Source organism: Hermetia illucens, chromosome 4 (genome assembly GCF_905115235.1).
Source record: "Hermetia illucens chromosome 4, iHerIll2.2.curated.20191125, whole genome shotgun sequence".
Classification (NCBI taxonomy): domain Eukaryota; kingdom Metazoa; phylum Arthropoda; class Insecta; order Diptera; family Stratiomyidae; genus Hermetia; species Hermetia illucens.
The window spans coordinates 131,748,109-131,765,148 of NC_051852.1; the positions used below are offsets into that span (position 1 = coordinate 131,748,109).

General features: G+C 42.3%; 2 protein-coding genes across 2 annotated transcripts; one reads left to right on the top strand and one right to left on the bottom strand.

The window, feature by feature from the left end:
* Positions 1-7,992: 7,992 nt before the first annotated feature.
* LOC119653617 (alpha-amylase A-like) lies at positions 7,993-9,681 on the top strand. Its single transcript, XM_038058386.1, has 3 exons — positions 7,993-8,204; positions 8,266-8,736; positions 8,805-9,681. Exons 1-3 carry the CDS (start codon positions 8,028-8,030, stop codon positions 9,630-9,632), a joined length of 1,476 nt encoding a protein of 491 aa, XP_037914314.1. The 5' UTR covers positions 7,993-8,027; the 3' UTR covers positions 9,633-9,681.
* A 4,935-nt stretch (positions 9,682-14,616) lies between these two features.
* Positions 14,617-16,434, bottom strand: LOC119654503 (alpha-amylase A-like). Its single transcript, XM_038059936.1, has 4 exons — positions 16,337-16,434; positions 16,083-16,282; positions 15,550-16,020; positions 14,617-15,480 (listed from the first exon to the last, which is right to left on the bottom strand). The coding sequence occupies exons 2-4, from the start codon at positions 16,257-16,259 to the stop codon at positions 14,653-14,655; spliced, it is 1,476 nt and encodes a 491-aa protein (XP_037915864.1). The 5' UTR covers positions 16,260-16,282; positions 16,337-16,434; the 3' UTR covers positions 14,617-14,652.
* Between the last annotated feature and the right edge of the window lie 606 nt (positions 16,435-17,040).

Genomic DNA, 17,040 nt, shown 5'->3' on the forward strand with positions numbered 1-17,040 from the left:
GTACAAGACTATGATCTTGCCAGTTTTCATATATTCCTTGGAGACTTGGGTTCTTAGCAAGAAGAGTTGCGAACTCTTGGCCGCGTTGGAGAGAAGAATCCTCTGAAGAATTTTTGGCCCCCTACATGAGGATGGACGATTCCGTAGCATACACAATGACGAAATCTATGAGCGATACCATGACCGCCCGGTTGAGGATAAAATCCAGCTCAATAGGTTACGGTGGGCGAGTCACCTAATCCGTATTGAGGAGGATGATCCCACCCGGAAAGTCTATAAGGACAATATCTATGGTAGAAAAAGAAGACGAGGCAGACTGTACCTAAGATGGAGCTTGGTGTAGGTCAGGACGCCAGACAGCTTTTAGGTATATTGAATTGGTAGACCTCGGCGCAAAACCAGGATATCTGGGGTTTCTTATTAAGGCAGGCCTAGACCGGATACCGGTTGTCGCGCCGTTGATGATGATGAGTGGTAGTACCGTCAATACTGTTGCAAGTATTTTTAGAACGCCTTGAATCAATTTGATAGTTCCCCTAATGACACGCGCTTACACTGATTCCTGCTATTCGTAATTAATAGTAAATAATAACTACTTAATCTGTCTTCGATAAAGTTTAATAAAAATAACCATTCATCATAGTATCCATATCCACAATTAACTGAACCAAATCTGATATGGAGCGTAATTAATGTGACGTTAAATTCCACTTTTTAAGCTTATCTAATTGAAACTCCATTCAAAGTTTTTTTGAAATCAGATATGGATACTATCTTTTTTATGTAGCAGATTATTGACAAGAACACAAAGCAAATCGAAATGATTAGCTACCCCTCGGTATTCGGTAATTTCTGGTTCCAATAATGTTGAGAAGGAACATGTTGTCTTTCGTACTTTGGGGGTTATCAGTTGAGTACGGGGGGCTTGAAGGCGTATTTCGCTATGCAACTTCATTATTACATTTTTTAAGTGGTATTGAGATCTTATCAATACAAGATTTCCAAATTAATGCTTTTAAGCAAAAAGAATAGATCACGGCTCAATTGTATCTGATAATTTATTCGAATAAAGGTAATCTGTGGAAAATTTTTTAATGAAGGTCTTCAAAAAAAAAAATGTTGCATAAACTGCAATAGAACTGCGTGACTGTCAGGTTGTATCTTGATTCCTGTATACTCTAAAAAGCAGTTGTTTCCTGTTTGGTAACATGTGATCATGTTTGATAAGTTGAAGAATTGGCCCATTTTTAGTGCTGAGATTATCAGCAGATCAGGTTACTACAAATGGAGTTGTGCTCCCCATAAGCTATACACCTTTTTTCGAGGAGCCTTTGATTGTAAAAACAAATACGAGGGTGTAGCAAACATAAACCGAACTTATTTTGTAAGACTGCGAAAGGGTCTTATGAAAAAGATTGATGCGCAGGTAGCCGGTATCTTTATCGAAAGGGGGGACCGATTGTAATTCTCTCGAAACCCTTAGTATCGAAAGAAATCCTGAGCGAAAAAGAACTGCACTTATCCGAAAGCGCGTGCGTGCACGATTCGGAGAAAATACCCTTTCACAAATCCGAGTATTTGCCTGGCCTCAGAGATTCTATGGAGGGGACGAGGAAGTCATGAAATTGATTCACAATCGCCGCCCAAGAACGAGCGTTGCCAAGGAAAGCATCGAGGCAGTCCACTGGCTTATAGAGCAAAACCGACAAATATCCCTATTTGAAATCGTTGAGACAGTCAACGTAAGCTTCCTAAGTGTCCAAAAATCGTGAAAGATCACGTGGAATATCGAAAAGTCTCCGCTCGATGGGTGCCACGTCTCCTAACGGCAGACCACAAGCGGCATAGATGGGAACTTTGTCAATCAATCAAGCAAGAGAGAAACACGTTTTTGGATAAAATCGTTACCTGTGACGAAATGGTGCCCCTAGATTACACATCCGAATCGAAACAGATCAGTATCGTGTGGAGGAACAGCGACGAGAGGGCGCTAATGAAAGTCAAGGCGAGATTGTTAGTCGCTGAGGTAATGGTAACTGTCCTTTTATCGGAAGGGTGTTATTCGTCGCAATTTTCTCCATAATCGATGCACTATTAAGTACAGTATTACTGTGAAATACTAGATGCTACGAAATGGAATTTTGGCGAAAAAAGAAGGCAAAAGCTGCAAGACCTCAAGTAACCAAAGCAACGAAACAGAATTTGGACTCCTTTAGTTGGGAAACGTTAAGACATCTTTCATATAGCCGGAACTTATCACCTTGCGATTTACATCTTTTTGGGTCACTAAACGGATGTGTCTGGATAGCTGAGTGGTTAGAGCACAAGGCTGTCGTACGGAAGGTCGCGGTTCAAATCTCACTGGTGGCAGTGGGATTTGTATCGTGATTTGACGTCGGATACCAGTCGACTCAGCTGTGAATGAGTACCTGAGTCAAATCAGGATTATAATCTCGGGCGAGCGCAATGCTGACCACATTGCCTCCTACAGTCTACTGTGGTGTACTGTTACGGTCTTGAATGACCGTTCCTCCTTCCTTCCTTCCTCTATCTGAGGAATCTTCTTGTCTCTGTAAGAAGTTGAGTGAGATTATAGTCAATCCGATTCAATCGGATTGTTCTGTAAGCACAATTCATTTCTGAGGCGATCCTTCCAAAAATAGTACTCATTGCTTTGTATTGCGTGTTATATATTAGGGTATCTCTTCTGGCGCCGTGTCGAACAGTATGAAGCTCACCACTGCATCTATAAGCAGCTTACCTGTGCTATTTCCCTTAATTGGTCATGCTTTTACTTGAAATGTTTGCCTGAATATTTTATAGATTCTGTCTGGAACTCATCATCATCATCAACGGCATAACAACCGGTATCCGGTCTAGGCCTGCCTTGATAAGTAACTCCAGACATCGCGGTTTTGCGCCGAGGTCCACCAATTCGATACCCTAAAAGTTGTCCGGTGTCCTGATCTACGCCCCCGTTCCATCTCAGGCAGAGTCTGCCTCGTCTTCTTTTCCTACCATAGATATCGCCCTTATAGACTTTCCGGGCTGGATCTTCCTCATTCATACGGATTAAGTGACCCGCTCACCGTAACCTATTGACTCGGATTTTATCCACAACTTCACGGTCATGATATCGATCATAGCTTTCGTCGTTGTGTAGGCTACGAAATCGTCCATCCTCATGTAGGGGGCCAAAAATTCTTCAGAGGATTCTTCTCTCGAACGCGACCAAAAGTTTGCAATTCTTCTTGCTAAGAACCCTAATCTCCCAGGAATACATGAGGACTGGCATGATCATTGTCTTGTACTGTAAGAGCTTTGACCCTATGGTGAGACGTTTCGAACGGAACAGTCTTTGTAAGCTGAAATAGGTTCTGTTGGCTGACAACAACCGTGCGTGGATTTCATCGTCGTAGCTATTATCGGTTGTGATTTTCGACCATAGACAGGAGAAATTGTCAACGGTCTCAAAGTTGTATCCTTATTCTTCCCGTTTGATCAGTGTGGTTTGATGTTGTTGGTTGGTTGGGTTTCGATGCTGACGTTGTTACCGTATATTTTGTCTTGCCTTCATTGCTGTGCAGCCCAAGATCTCGCGTCAGTTACCGCCTGCTCGATCTGGATGAAGGCAGTTTGTACGTCTTGGATCGTTCTTCCCATGATGTCGATATCGTCAGCATAGGCCAGTAGTTGGGTGGACTTAAGGAGGATTGAACCTCTTGCATTTATCTCAGCATCACGGTTCCCTTCTCGAGGGCCATGTTATGGAGGACGCATGATAGGGCATCCCCTTGTCGTAGACCATTGTTGATGTCGAATGGTCTTGAGAGTGATTCTGCTGCTTTTATCTGGCCTTGCACATTCGTCAGGATCAGCCTAGTCAGTCTTATCAATTTCGTCGGGATACCGAATTCTCTCCTGGCCGTGTAGTTCTCCCTTCAAACCCAATGAAAACTTGTGTAGCTCACTCCTCCTTAAAAAGTATTTTTCAACTCTACCCGTGAGAGGGAGAAGATAAGGGAGATACACAAAAGAAAGCAGAAGAACCCGCTTTCTTACTTTGCTAGAGAATTACGGCAGATACTCATATCATTAATAACGTTAATGGTAGAGCAATTATTGTCGCGGTACCCAGGGGGGTTATGGTGCAGGCCGCTTCTTACCTATCCAACCCATCCTGCATCCGCACGTGAGCAGGGGGCTGCAGGGACCGCTATAACCTTTCAACGGGTAATACCGCCAAATTTTCTCCTATGGTGGTGAAAAAAGGGACCTTCTCCTTCCTCCTACATACACTCTTTTCCGCCTACTCCTCTGCGGTGTAGTAAGAAAATCAAACTTTACTATGTTGACATCAAAGTATCCCCATTTAAAGCGCCATAACTTTTCAAATGGGGTGACGGTCACATTTTTGACGTAGTTTAAGAGAAAGGACCCCCCATTTCTCTCGTCTTACTGTCCTTTCTCCCTAGAAAGATGAGGTACAGAATGAAACCCTACCTTTATGACTGGAAAACATATTTTTTTTACAGGGGGCACTGTAATTTTTTAACGGAGTTCGCCTTCCTCCTTAACGGGGCAGTGTTGCAAATTAAAATTTCACCATCTTGATTTAAAAAAGGACCCTTTAAGGAGTTACAATTTTTTCAGTGGGTTGATCGCCAACGATCAGGGTTCCCCCTCACCTTCCATAAACTGCTCAAGACCGGCAGAAAAATAAGTTTTTTCCTCTTTTTTTTTCTGCTGCGATCTCTTATAAGCGACTGCCTAAGTAAAGCTATTTTCAAGTGTTTAGAGATAACTATCTCATCCTAGACCTTAACCAATACCAAATGACGGAGCAGTATATCTAGTTGTCTCTCCTGCTTAAGAGCTCTTTTATTGGTATAGTATGTCACCTTATGGTCAGCTGCACCTATTGCATCGTGGCTCACTTGTCGGGCAGGATGACGCCTTTGAATGACAATTTACAATCCAACCAACAGATTACATTTGTACTAGATAATGGGTATTGCTTTGTTTTTGACGAGTTTCTTGCCTTCGCAGTATATCCCTTTATATAAATGATCTGTCTCTCTGGTTGTGACCTGCTTGGGATTCAAATCCAACCAAGCTTTTTGAAGATTTTGTTTGTCCATTGTTTTCGCAGACCAAAGTGGCATTTTCGCCAGTTTTGAGAATGCGAACTTAAGACTGCTTAGATTAATGATCCCTTGGATGTATACTTCATTAAGAATCCATGACCGATCACGTCTTCTCATTCACAATCGATGACTTCTCGTCCTTTCCCTTTTGCTTTGGGGAAGCTATGAAAATGTATGCTATCAACTTTTGCCCATGCTAAGCCGGTTCCAAACTGCCTTATACATTACAGTGTGAATTCTTTGTATTGAACTGGTCTTCTGTCTAATAATTTTTCCGTATTTTTTGCCTGGAATATGAGAGATCCTAAGTCCACATCTACTTGATGTTGGACCGGACCAGATGGAGCAGCAAGTTAATCTCATTTTTGGTACACGGACCCCTGCGAATTGCAGTAACAAGCGGACTACACAGAAATCTACGAAAAAATTGAAAGAATAACTAAAGTTTTCATCCAGGTCAGAGGCAACTCATCAGTTGCTGCTTCAACTTCGCCTTGGGAGCAATGTAACCAAAAGTGGAAACTTCCTATATAATCGCAAATACGAGAAGGGTACGTAATCCGTACCCTTGTCGTTTTTGCGGCTACGTTTCGGTCAAACTGCTCCCTAGGCAGAGGTGAGGCAGCGTCTGATGAGTTGCCTCTTCCGTAGACGAAATCGTTAGTCATTCTTCCATTTTTTCGTAGATTTCTATGTAGTCCACTTGTTACTGCAATTCACAGGGGTAGTAAAATAGTAAAACCTATTTGGGTTTATACAGACTTTTCAAACTTCACTCCGATCTGATGGAGTCCTCTAACGACGTCACCTTCCGTCCTGAGTCTTAAAATATACGCAACGCAAACAACGCGGAGTTTGAAGTTTACTCCCCGATTCGTAGACTTCGTCCAAGTTGCAATGCACAACAGATTGGACCTTTAAACTTCTCGTTAAGATTATTGCTTTCTCGTCCTCCTGAGGGCATTAAGTAACTAGAGTTTACTCTGTTTACTTTCCGTTAAATAAATAAATATCAGAACTCCGATTTTTGACATTATCTGTTTCTGGACAAACTTCTCTGATTTCTATGATAATAATGGGGTTTTCACATAGTTCCCCAAATCTACATCTCTCAGGAATGGCTTCCAGAGTTTCTCCCAAATGAGTGCAACTTTCGCTTCTCAACTTCCTCTTGCGATTCCATCCACTCAAATGTAGTTGGTGCCAGCATTCTGTGCTCAAAACTTTCAGGTAAAACCGATTCATTTAGAGTTTTTTTTATTTTTTTGGCGAATGCATGCAATTATCACGGTCATAATGTCTTCTTCCGAACTGTAATTAGTGCCTCACAAAAATCCTTCTTCAGCTCTGTGCGGGGAATCGCAATTGCAGTTGTTTCCTGTTGCGTGAAATTCTTATCATTGGTAACGATAAACCCTTTAAACCCGAGGGAGAAAATAAGTCTCGATAAACTGCGTCATTTCCATACGCCAATAAAGTCGATTGTGCACTGATAGTTAGTACTTACTGCAAATAATAAACTATTATACAAAAAAATGTTTGAAAGGCAATGGAAATGAAGTAGTACACTGCTCTATCTAACCCTGCATAAACTCCCAGAAAATGACATTTTGACTTCAGTTTCACTTGTTTGATTCTTGCTTTTATCATCATTCTTTAAAATTAGTTTGTTTTCATAGTGCTTCTATGATATTTCTGGCGATTTATTCCATAAAGTGCAACCGACAACTTAGTTTACCTAATTATCCTAAATTATAGTAATTCATCTTATTCAATATACTCACCTTCCATTCAGCTGGCCCCAATGCCAGCAATAGCTCAACAACAATGACGTAAGAAACAAGATGTAAGGACACAATGAGGGTGAATTGATTCAATAGGGACAACTCCAAGCTATGGGTGCCAACTGTGGTGGAATTAAAAATTTAGGATGATTTAGGATGAATAATAAAAATTATATACTACAGATAGAGTCGATGAGGAACATAACGAGATGTATTATACGTTGCAGACAATTAAAAGTAGACCGGAAAAGGGACGGGAATCGCACGTGATATTATCCGTTCAAATGATTATCCAAACACCTTAATTTTAAGCAGTAATATCTCTATTTGCCCTGATTCACAATTTTCCTATCCCACTAGTTTCGAGTATATTTGAGAATACAATGCCCACCTGCGTTCGTTTTCAACTTCTTACTTGATATTCAGATCTCTTACTATCAGATAACATTTTTCTCGTCACCTATTTTGATTTCTTAAAAAGGCCCTTTTTTCCGATAAATTTTTCGGAAAGTTCTGATACACACATTTCAAAATATTTAAGTGACGTCGATTCAACTATGATCAAGCATCATAATCAAATATACACGCTCTTCACGCTCTTCACGCTCAATCCATCTAAATTTTAACACATTACTCACAACTTTTAATGAGAAATTCGTCACAAAATAGTACGAGTAGTTTCGATTTTATCGGAATAGACACAACACAAGCTGCTGACACTGTCTGCAAATAATACGGACATTTCCTCAACGGGTCCAAAGGTGACCCAATTAATCATTTCAACTCATCCTCCTTTGTCGAAAACATAGAAAAAATGTTGAAACAGCAATGCCGCATTTGAAAAGACTCACAAAACAATTTCTTAAATAATGAATGAATAATAAGCCTTTAAGATACAAAATCCTCCCAGCGGAGCTTCCCAAATATCCCCTGAAATCATTATTTATTTATCTCAGATTAAAGCTTTTATTCTGCACACGCATTTAAATTGACTCAGTTATCATTTGATATAATCGGGTTAGCTGTTATCATTTCGGCAGCAATTCAGTATAAAAGGGGGTGCTCGGCTGGGGTTCAAAACAATTTGGTTACGACCATGAAAGGATTCGCAGTATTAGCGCTTGCTGTTCTCATTGCGGGAGTGTGCAGTCAAAAGGACACTCACCAATGGGCCAACAGAAACACTATAGTCCATCTTTTCGAATGGAAGTGGGATGACATCGCTGACGAATGTGAACGATTCTTAGCTCCCAAGGGCTACGGTGGCGTTCAGGTACGTCATATCAACCGCTTGTATTTGCTTGTTCCCTAATAATTCTGTTCATATCCTGCAGGTATCTCCAGTCAATGAAAACATTATTGCAGCTGGACGTCCATGGTGGGAGCGTTACCAACCCATTTCCTACAAACTGGTGACCCGTTCTGGTAACGAACAACAATTCGCTAATATGGTGAAGCGTTGTAATGCCGTTGGTGTAAGGATTTATGTCGATGTCGTTTTCAACCACATGTCTGCTGACAGCAGCAACCCAGTCGGAACTGCTGGAACTCAAGCTAACCCATTGGCCAAGAGCTTCCCAGGAGTCCCTTACAGTTCAACTGATTTCCATACAAGCTGTGCAATTCAAAGCTACCAAGATGCCAACCAAGTAAGAAACTGTGAATTGGTTGGACTGAAGGACTTGGATCAGAGCAACAGTTGGGTTCGTGATAGAATCGTGGACTTCCTTAATCACTTGGTTGATTTGGGAGTGGCTGGATTCCGTGTTGATGCTGCCAAGCATATGTGGCCCTCTGACTTGAAGGTACAAAGACTCCGTCACCTTTCAAAATCGGACAATTTATTAACATCGGCTCCTTTTAAAATTTATAGGTTATCTATGACAGAATCAACAACCTTAACACAGCTCACGGATTTGCAGCTAACTCCAGACCATTCATTGTCCAAGAAGTTATTGATCTTGGCGGAGAAGCTGTTTCCAAACTTGAATACAACGGAATGGGAGCAGTGACAGAATTCAAATTCTCACAGGAAATCGGCGGTTGCTTCCGTGGAAACAATGCTTTGAAATGGTTGGTAAATTGGGGTCCTGCATGGGGACTATTACCATCAAGCGATGCTTTGGTTTTCGTTGACAACCACGACAATCAACGTGACGGAGGACAAATCCTTACTTACAAGACCCCTAAGAACTACAAGATGGCTACCGCTTTCACCTTGGCTCATCCATATGGCATCACCCGCATCATGAGTTCCTTCGCCTTCAACGACAAGGATCAAGCTCCACCAAGTTCTGATGGACAAAATATCTTGTCGCCAAGCATCAATGCCGATGGTACCTGCGGAAATGGATGGGTTTGCGAACATCGTTGGCGTCAAATGTACAACATGGTTGGATTCAAAAACGCCGTTAGTGGAACTGGCCTCAATGACTGGTGGGATAATGGAAACAACCAAATTGCTTTCTGCCGTGGAGGAAGTGGCTTCATTGCTTTCAATTTGGAGAACTACGATTTGAACCAAACTTTGCAAACCTGCTTGTCGGCTGGTACCTACTGCGATGTTATCTCTGGATCGAAGGATAATGGCAAGTGTACAGGCAAAACTGTCCAAGTTGGATCAGATGGTAAGGCCAATATTTACATCGGAGCTGGAGAGGACGATGGCGTTTTAGCAATTCACAAGGACGCAAAATTGTAAAAGGGTTGACGGATTTGATGTGATTAAAAATGAATTGGAAAGCAAACAAGTATGGGATTTTAATTTTACAGGAGCTTGTAGTGACGTTGTTCTTCCACTTCTTAATTTCTTGGTATAAATCATAAAGTCCTTATTGTGATTAACATATGGGGTAGAGAAAACTTCCTTTTCGTGTTTGTCAAACATGTACAAGAACTTACCTGGTCCATGAAGTAGGGCCCTTTTCGAATCTCTGGTTTGCGCTACATGTCCCTTTCGTTGGAGGATACTAAAATGCTGCTCCAATGGCCTTAGCATTTTTACTCGCTGACGAAAGTTAAAATCCTCACATGCTGTTGTGAGAATCTTTATGATAAGAGATTTATTGGAGTTTTGCCAGCGGATGGTGTGACATCAGTAATCATCAGGCGAACTAATCTAACATTGTCTAACATGTCCATCAGCTCTCTCATCGCAGTTATTTTTCTCCTACCAATAGATTGGTATCACAGTGTGCCTAGCAATATAGAGTCTGTCATGTACATTTAATCAGAAAGACTACATTACGCCAGTTACGTTCCGAAGGGGATCACAAGACTCGACTGACTACGGAATCGTGAGACCCGATTGGTGACAGTAAAGGTAAGAGAGCTCTTATTGCCCACGTCGGGCAGTGGCGAACGTGACGCAATGGAATCGGATGGATGGAAGTAGCTCTCCAAATTGAAGTGAAATCATTTCGGGCATTAATATGAGAAAGCTTTCGATAACAGTCACGGTCTTAGGAGTTTGTGGCATCAAAACGGCGCACCAAAGCGCTAATTGGGCTCCTCGGAGCGGCCACTGATACCTGCCTACCTACCTACCCATACATATTCATACTACGAAAGCTAGAAGCCTTAGTCAATATTTTTCTAGGCTGTAGCATCGTATACACTGACTAATTCTGAACGAAGAAGTTGATTGAGGCAAGGGCCAATTACCTGTGGACGTGCTAATCGAAAGTGGCGGTGGATAGGGTAGGAAAGGCAACAATTCCATTGATAGTTCCGCTTCACTATCCCAAGATTGCCGATGGCTAGGTCGCGTCAGAAGCACATGACGCAAAACAGTGGAGTAGGATTACAAGCTTCGTTGGGAACAATGACGAATAGGCTTGGTTGTCATAATTGGTGTGAGGGCTCTCATTCTGATTTTTCTACAAACACCTTCATCATTGGTCTGTAATCAGTAACCATCACCAAATTTTAACTCACAAGAATTCTTAGACACCTACTTCCATCATCCGTATCTGACGATATGTCTTGATTGTGTTCAGTGTAGAAAAATGATGTTATTGAAGGCTTCGATGCGATGTGGACAATAAGATACCGTCCGGTAACGATAGTTAAATTCACTTCGTCGCAAGGATTACGCTCGCCACATTTCTTAACTAACGTAAAAAGTAGACTGACTATTCCCGGGACTCTGTTAGGCTCGGCAAATACTATAATCATAATCATCGTCAACGTCACAACAACCGGAAACCGCTCTAGCCTTCATAAGAAACTTCAGACATCGGGTTTTGCGCTGAGGTCCACCAATTCGATGTCCTTAAAAGATGCCTGGCGTCCTGGCGTAGGAGGGAGCTCAGAGGTGGATGACTTTAAGCATGTGCTGCAGACTATTCAGCGTGTGTCTGCACTGCTTCGTTCATCATCATCATCATCAACGGCCTGCCTTAGTAAGGAACTCCAGATACCCCACTCCGGTTTTGTGCCGATGCTCGCCAATTCAATATCCCTAAAAGCTGTCTTTCGTCCTGACCTATGCCATCGCCCCATCTTAGGCAGGGTCTGCCACATCTTCTTTTTCTACCATAGCTATTGCCCTTATAGACTTTCCGGGTGGGATTATCTTCATCCATACGGATTAAGTGACCTGCCCATCGCAACTTATTGAACGAGACTTTTTCCACAAACTGACGGCCATGGTATCGCTCATAGATTTCGTCGTTATGTAGGTTACGAAATCGGGGGCCAAAAATTCTTCGGAGGATACTTCTCTCGAGCGGGGCCGCTTTCGCAATTTTTCCTGCTAAGAACCCAAGTCTTCAAGCAATGCATGAGGACTGGCAAGATCATAATCTTGTACAGTAAGAGCACCCAAGCATTCCATCTATTGTCATGTTTTCCATGTGTTGCCATTTACGGTCACGCTGCTCCCAGGACAGAGGTGAGGCAGCGTCTAATGAGTGGCCTCTGCCCTGGACCGTTAGTCCCTTTTTTTGAATGCTTGGGTGCCATGCCCCAACCGAGGGATCCGTAGACCAAGAAACGTGAGAGTAAGTTGCTCTCCATTTGGTCCGGTCCAACGTCAAGTAGATGTGGACTTAGGATCGCTCACTATCCTAAACAATAAGTTTTTGTCAGCTGAAATAAGCTCTGTTGGCTGACAACAACTGCGCGCGGATTTCATCATCATAGCTGCTATCGGCTGTGATTTTCGACCCTAGATGGGAGAAATGATCAACGGTCTGAAACTCTAGTCTCCTATCTATATATTGGCCAGTGTGATTTGATGTTGTAAGTTGTTTGGATTTTAGTGCAGTCCAAGATCATGCGCCGCCTGTTCGATTTGGATGAAGACAATTTGTACGTCTCGGGTCGATCTTCCCATGATGTCGATACCGTTAGCATAGGGATCAGTGGTTGGGTGAACTTGAAGAGGATGGTACCTCCCGCATTCACATCTGCATCCAGAATCGCTTTCTTCAGGGCCAAGTTAAAAAGGACGCATTATAGGTCATTTCCTTGACTTAGACCGTTGTTGATGTTAAATGATCTCGAGAGTGATCCTGTAGCTTTTATCTGGCCTCGCACATTGGTCAAGGTCAGCCTAGTCAGTCTTATCAATTTTGTCGAAACATCTCTCATGACCGTGTACAGTTTTACCCTGGTTACGCTATCATAGGCGGCCTTGAAGTCGATGAGAAGATGGTGCAACTGATGGCCATATTCCAGCAGTTATTCCATCACTTGTTGCAGACAGAAAATCTGATCTGTTGCTGATTTGCCTGGAGCGAAGCCTCTTTGGTATGGGCCATTGATGTTCTGGGTAAATGGGGCTACACGGCCTAGTAAGATAGCGAACAATATCTTATAGATGGTACTCAGCAACGTAATACCTCTATAATTGTATGTATAGGCCAGATAATGCCTCGTTGCGGCTGTTCGACATCTTGAGCATTAGTTGATGACCCACATGTGGTAGTTGGTCGCCTCCAGATTTAATCAATTCGGCTGTAATTCTACCGGCTCCTATTGACTTATAGTTTTTAAGCCGATGGATTGCATGGACTGTTTCTTCTATGCTTGGTGGTGGGAGCAGTTATTCGTTGCCCTCAGTTGGCGGGAATTCAAATTTGCCGATATTTTGGTTGTTGAGCAGTTCTTCAAAATACTCAAACCACCGTTCCAATATGCCCATTCTGTCGGAAATCAGATTTTCCTCTTTGTCATCGAGATGTACAATTCATCGTGCTGACGTGTTGGTAAAACTTCCGTCATCTGTGTCTGGTGCGGTTGCACCCTGCATTTTTCGAGTTCACAGACCTCACCTCGTAGAAGGTACCCTTCTCCGGCTCGGCGGTCTCCTTTGTAGGCTCGTGAACGTTAATGAGGCTTACATTTCTAAATTTGCCTCGCAAATGCAGAGTGCAACGCCGTTCGCTTATATTTTCAAAGTCGATAACAGCAGGTTTAATTTTTTTGGCTTACTACGAATCCTACTCCAAGCACGTGGTTTACTGGATGGGCACTATAATGTATGGTGTAGCGACTCTTCTCCAGGAAACCGCTCCCTGTCCAACGCATCTCCTGCAACGCTGTTACTTCAGCCCTATATTGGGGCAGGCTAATAGCTAGCAGCTTGACAGCTCCACCTCGATACAGGGAGCGCACGTTCCATGTGCGTCGTTGTAAAGTCCATCCTGGCCGAGGCTCCTTCTGTGGGTTCGTAACGTCGGTTCTTCGTGTAGGATTGTGAGGCCTATATAAACCCCACCTCCACACCTGGAGGACCAGTTGGCATAATTTGGCCCGCTTTTAGGCGCGAGATCATCATTTTCCGTCTGCAGTTTTTCATTAACAAGGAGCTTCCGGCGATCACCACCTGTAGGTAGAGATAGGGTTTGGTAGTAGAGCCGTTGGTGTTGGTTCAGGAGGCGTTTCCTAGGTTTTATACTCTATCGTTGGGACGAATCAACGTTTTGCCCTGGGACCTATACTAACTTTTGGCCGACAAAATGCAAAGAGAAAGTCACGAGAGGTACAAACTAATTTCCTGGATATCGACTGGATGGATCTAGAGAAGGGAGCACTGACTGACGCTGACGATAGGGACAATTGGTTCCCGAAATACAGTATTTGTTAAACCACTGACTAACCAGCAACCCCCAAATCTTTACTTCTATGAGCAAAATCGCTGCTGGTTTGTAGATAAAGTGCGGCTCGTTAGTCCGCGGTAATCTGTATGGGAAAAGGTGATCTAGTCTGGAGAGTTTATAATGTAGAAAAACGTTGCAGACTCTATTTAAGATGCTGCAAAAGTTGCGCCAATACACTGGGCAACTACTGGGGAATTGATGGACTTTGGACCAAAACTGCGATGTATGAAGTTTTTTTCTAGGGTGTCCCTAAACCAGACTCCAGGTGTTACGATGATGTTGCAATCATGTCGCGTATCCATCGACCGTTGTTTCAACTGGTCTTTTGGTGGTTTCCCATCAGCTTCGCAGTTTATAATTGCTTGATTTATCCAAATCTATCTGAGATTTGCATTTATTGTCATTTTTCATGCCAGCTCCCTTACTTCCCTCTCATTTTGAGGACTTATTTAATAAACAATATGAAGACAGATTAAACAGGCTGGAACTTATGTAGTTCCATCCGAACGCAGGTTATAAGGATAAGGACACAAGCAAATATAATAAGGCTATCGAGAAGGTAACAGCAAAAGTAATTAATTTACTTCGAATAAAATGCATTCTCTTTATTTCGGTTTACAATTTAGCATTCTCATGGATTGCCAACACCCCGTCTTTCTCCTCGGCACCAATCTGTATGATAGCTGTTCCATCATCTCGAACCTCAACAATTTTGCCAGTACATTCCCCATCAACCATTGCTCCGGAGATAACATCACAATAGATGCCAGCGGGTAATCCAGTTTGTAAATCTTCATCCAAATCAAAGGCTTCCAGATTGAAGGCTACAAACCCTTTTGTCCCACGAGAAAATGCAATTTGGTTATTGCCATTATCCCACCAGTTGTCCACCACGGTACCGCGAACAGTGTTCCTAAATTCAACCATATTGTAAATTGCTGGCCAACGATGTTCGCAGATCCAACCGTTTCCGCAACTGCCGTCTTCTTTGATACTTGGGGATAGAAGAGTCTCTCCATCCGAACTGGGGGGAGCTTGTCCAGGGTCGTGAAAATCGAATGAACTCATTATTCGAGGAATACCAAATGGATATGCCAACATAAAGACGACTGCCATTTTGTAGTTTTTAGGCTCTTTGTAAGTTAGTATGTCACCTCCTTCTCGTTGGTTGTCGTGGTTGTCAACAAACACTAAGGCCTTTTCTGATTCTATCATACCTATTTCAGGACCCCAGTTGGCCAACGATTTCAAAGGTACCTTTCCTCGAAAAACTCTCCCTATTTCGTGAGAATATTGGAATTCGATTACCGATCCCAAGTCTGTGTATTCAAACTTTGAAATTGCTTCCGTGCCATAGTCGATAACTTCTTGAGTAATGAAGGGTCTTGAGTCGGGTGGATATCCGAAATCGGTGTTGAGGTTTTTGACGCGAGAATAAATAACCTGACAGGATTCAAAAATGAGAGGATAAGAAATAACTGTAATACGCCCTGGCTACAACTTACAACTTACCTTTAAATCTTCAGGCCACATATGTTTGGCGGCATCAACACGAAATCCAGCGACTCCCAAATCCACCAAATGATCGAAATATTCAACAATCCTATCACGAACTGATTCTCTGCTGTGATCCAAATCGCGAAGTCCTGCCAACTCACAGTTCCGTACTTGGTTTGCATCCTGATAACTTTCAATTCCACAGCTTGGATGGAAGTCTTCAGGACTATATGGAACTCCTGGGAACATTTTGGCCGTTGGATTGGCTGGGGATTCTCCAGTGCCGAGAAAAGTTTTACTTTCAGCTGCCATATGGTTGATAACCGCATCCACGTAGATTCTGATACCAACATCATTGCAACGTGCAACCATCTCTGCAAATTGTTCTTCATCGCCCGAGCGGGTTACAAGCTTGTAGGATACCGGTTGATACCGTTCGTACCAAGGACGACCGGGGACGATAATGTTTTCGTTTGGAGGTGAAACCTACACAAGGTATACGGTATATTTGTTCAGTCCTCAATCACTTTATTGTTGAAAGGTCATACCTGAACTCCTGCATATCCTTTAGGGGCCAGAAAACGTTCACATTCATCGGCAATGTCATCCCATTTCCATTCAAAGAGATGAACAATTGCGCTTCGGTTGTCCCATTGGTAAGTTTCGAATTGGCCAAAAGCTTCAACCAAAAGTGCGAGAGAAGTTACTATGAAAAATCCTTTCATACTAAAAGGAAGTTTGCCTGGATCTGAAAGAAGCCATTTCGTTTTTCAATTTCAATTCTTGAATTTAGTGAGCTTACCTGTTGGGAATGAGCTGCTTCAGCTACTACTCGATTACAGCTCAAAGCCAGGGACGTATCTGTATTTATATCTCATTTGTTTCAAGGGCAAAGCAGAGGAGCTTCAATTTTTTTAGACCCATGGGTATTACGTATTGAAGGTATTGAAATAGATCTAGCACCTGTTCTTTTGTATGCGCGCTATTGTTCATAACAAATAAACAATTGAGAAACATTCAATTAATATTTTTTGTTTGAAATTGCAGCAAACCTAGCAAATATCTATTACACATTGTGGGATCTGCATTGCATCAGTCACAAAGTTTATCTCTTAAAAATTAAGTCCCAGAGAATTAAGCGGTTGTAGGTATCTCTGTAGAAAATTAATTAGGTGCAACAGTATTTGATCAATAATACTTTACTATCACTGGATCATTGTCAATCGGAGATGAGGTAATTAGAGGGAAACTGCTATTGCATTACAGTCAGGAAAACCCTCCTTAATGGCGTATTAATAGTGATTTATCAAAATTATGGGATCTGAAATTATCACTCAAAAGTGCAACATAAAAACCACCGAAGTTAACGAGTATCAGTCATGATAGACCACCTAATTACTTACACTTTTTATCTACCAACAGATCACAAAATAGTCAGCTTTGCCCAGAATCCAGTACCGACCATAGTCTATTGAAACTTGTAAGCCATTTTACGGTCATATAATA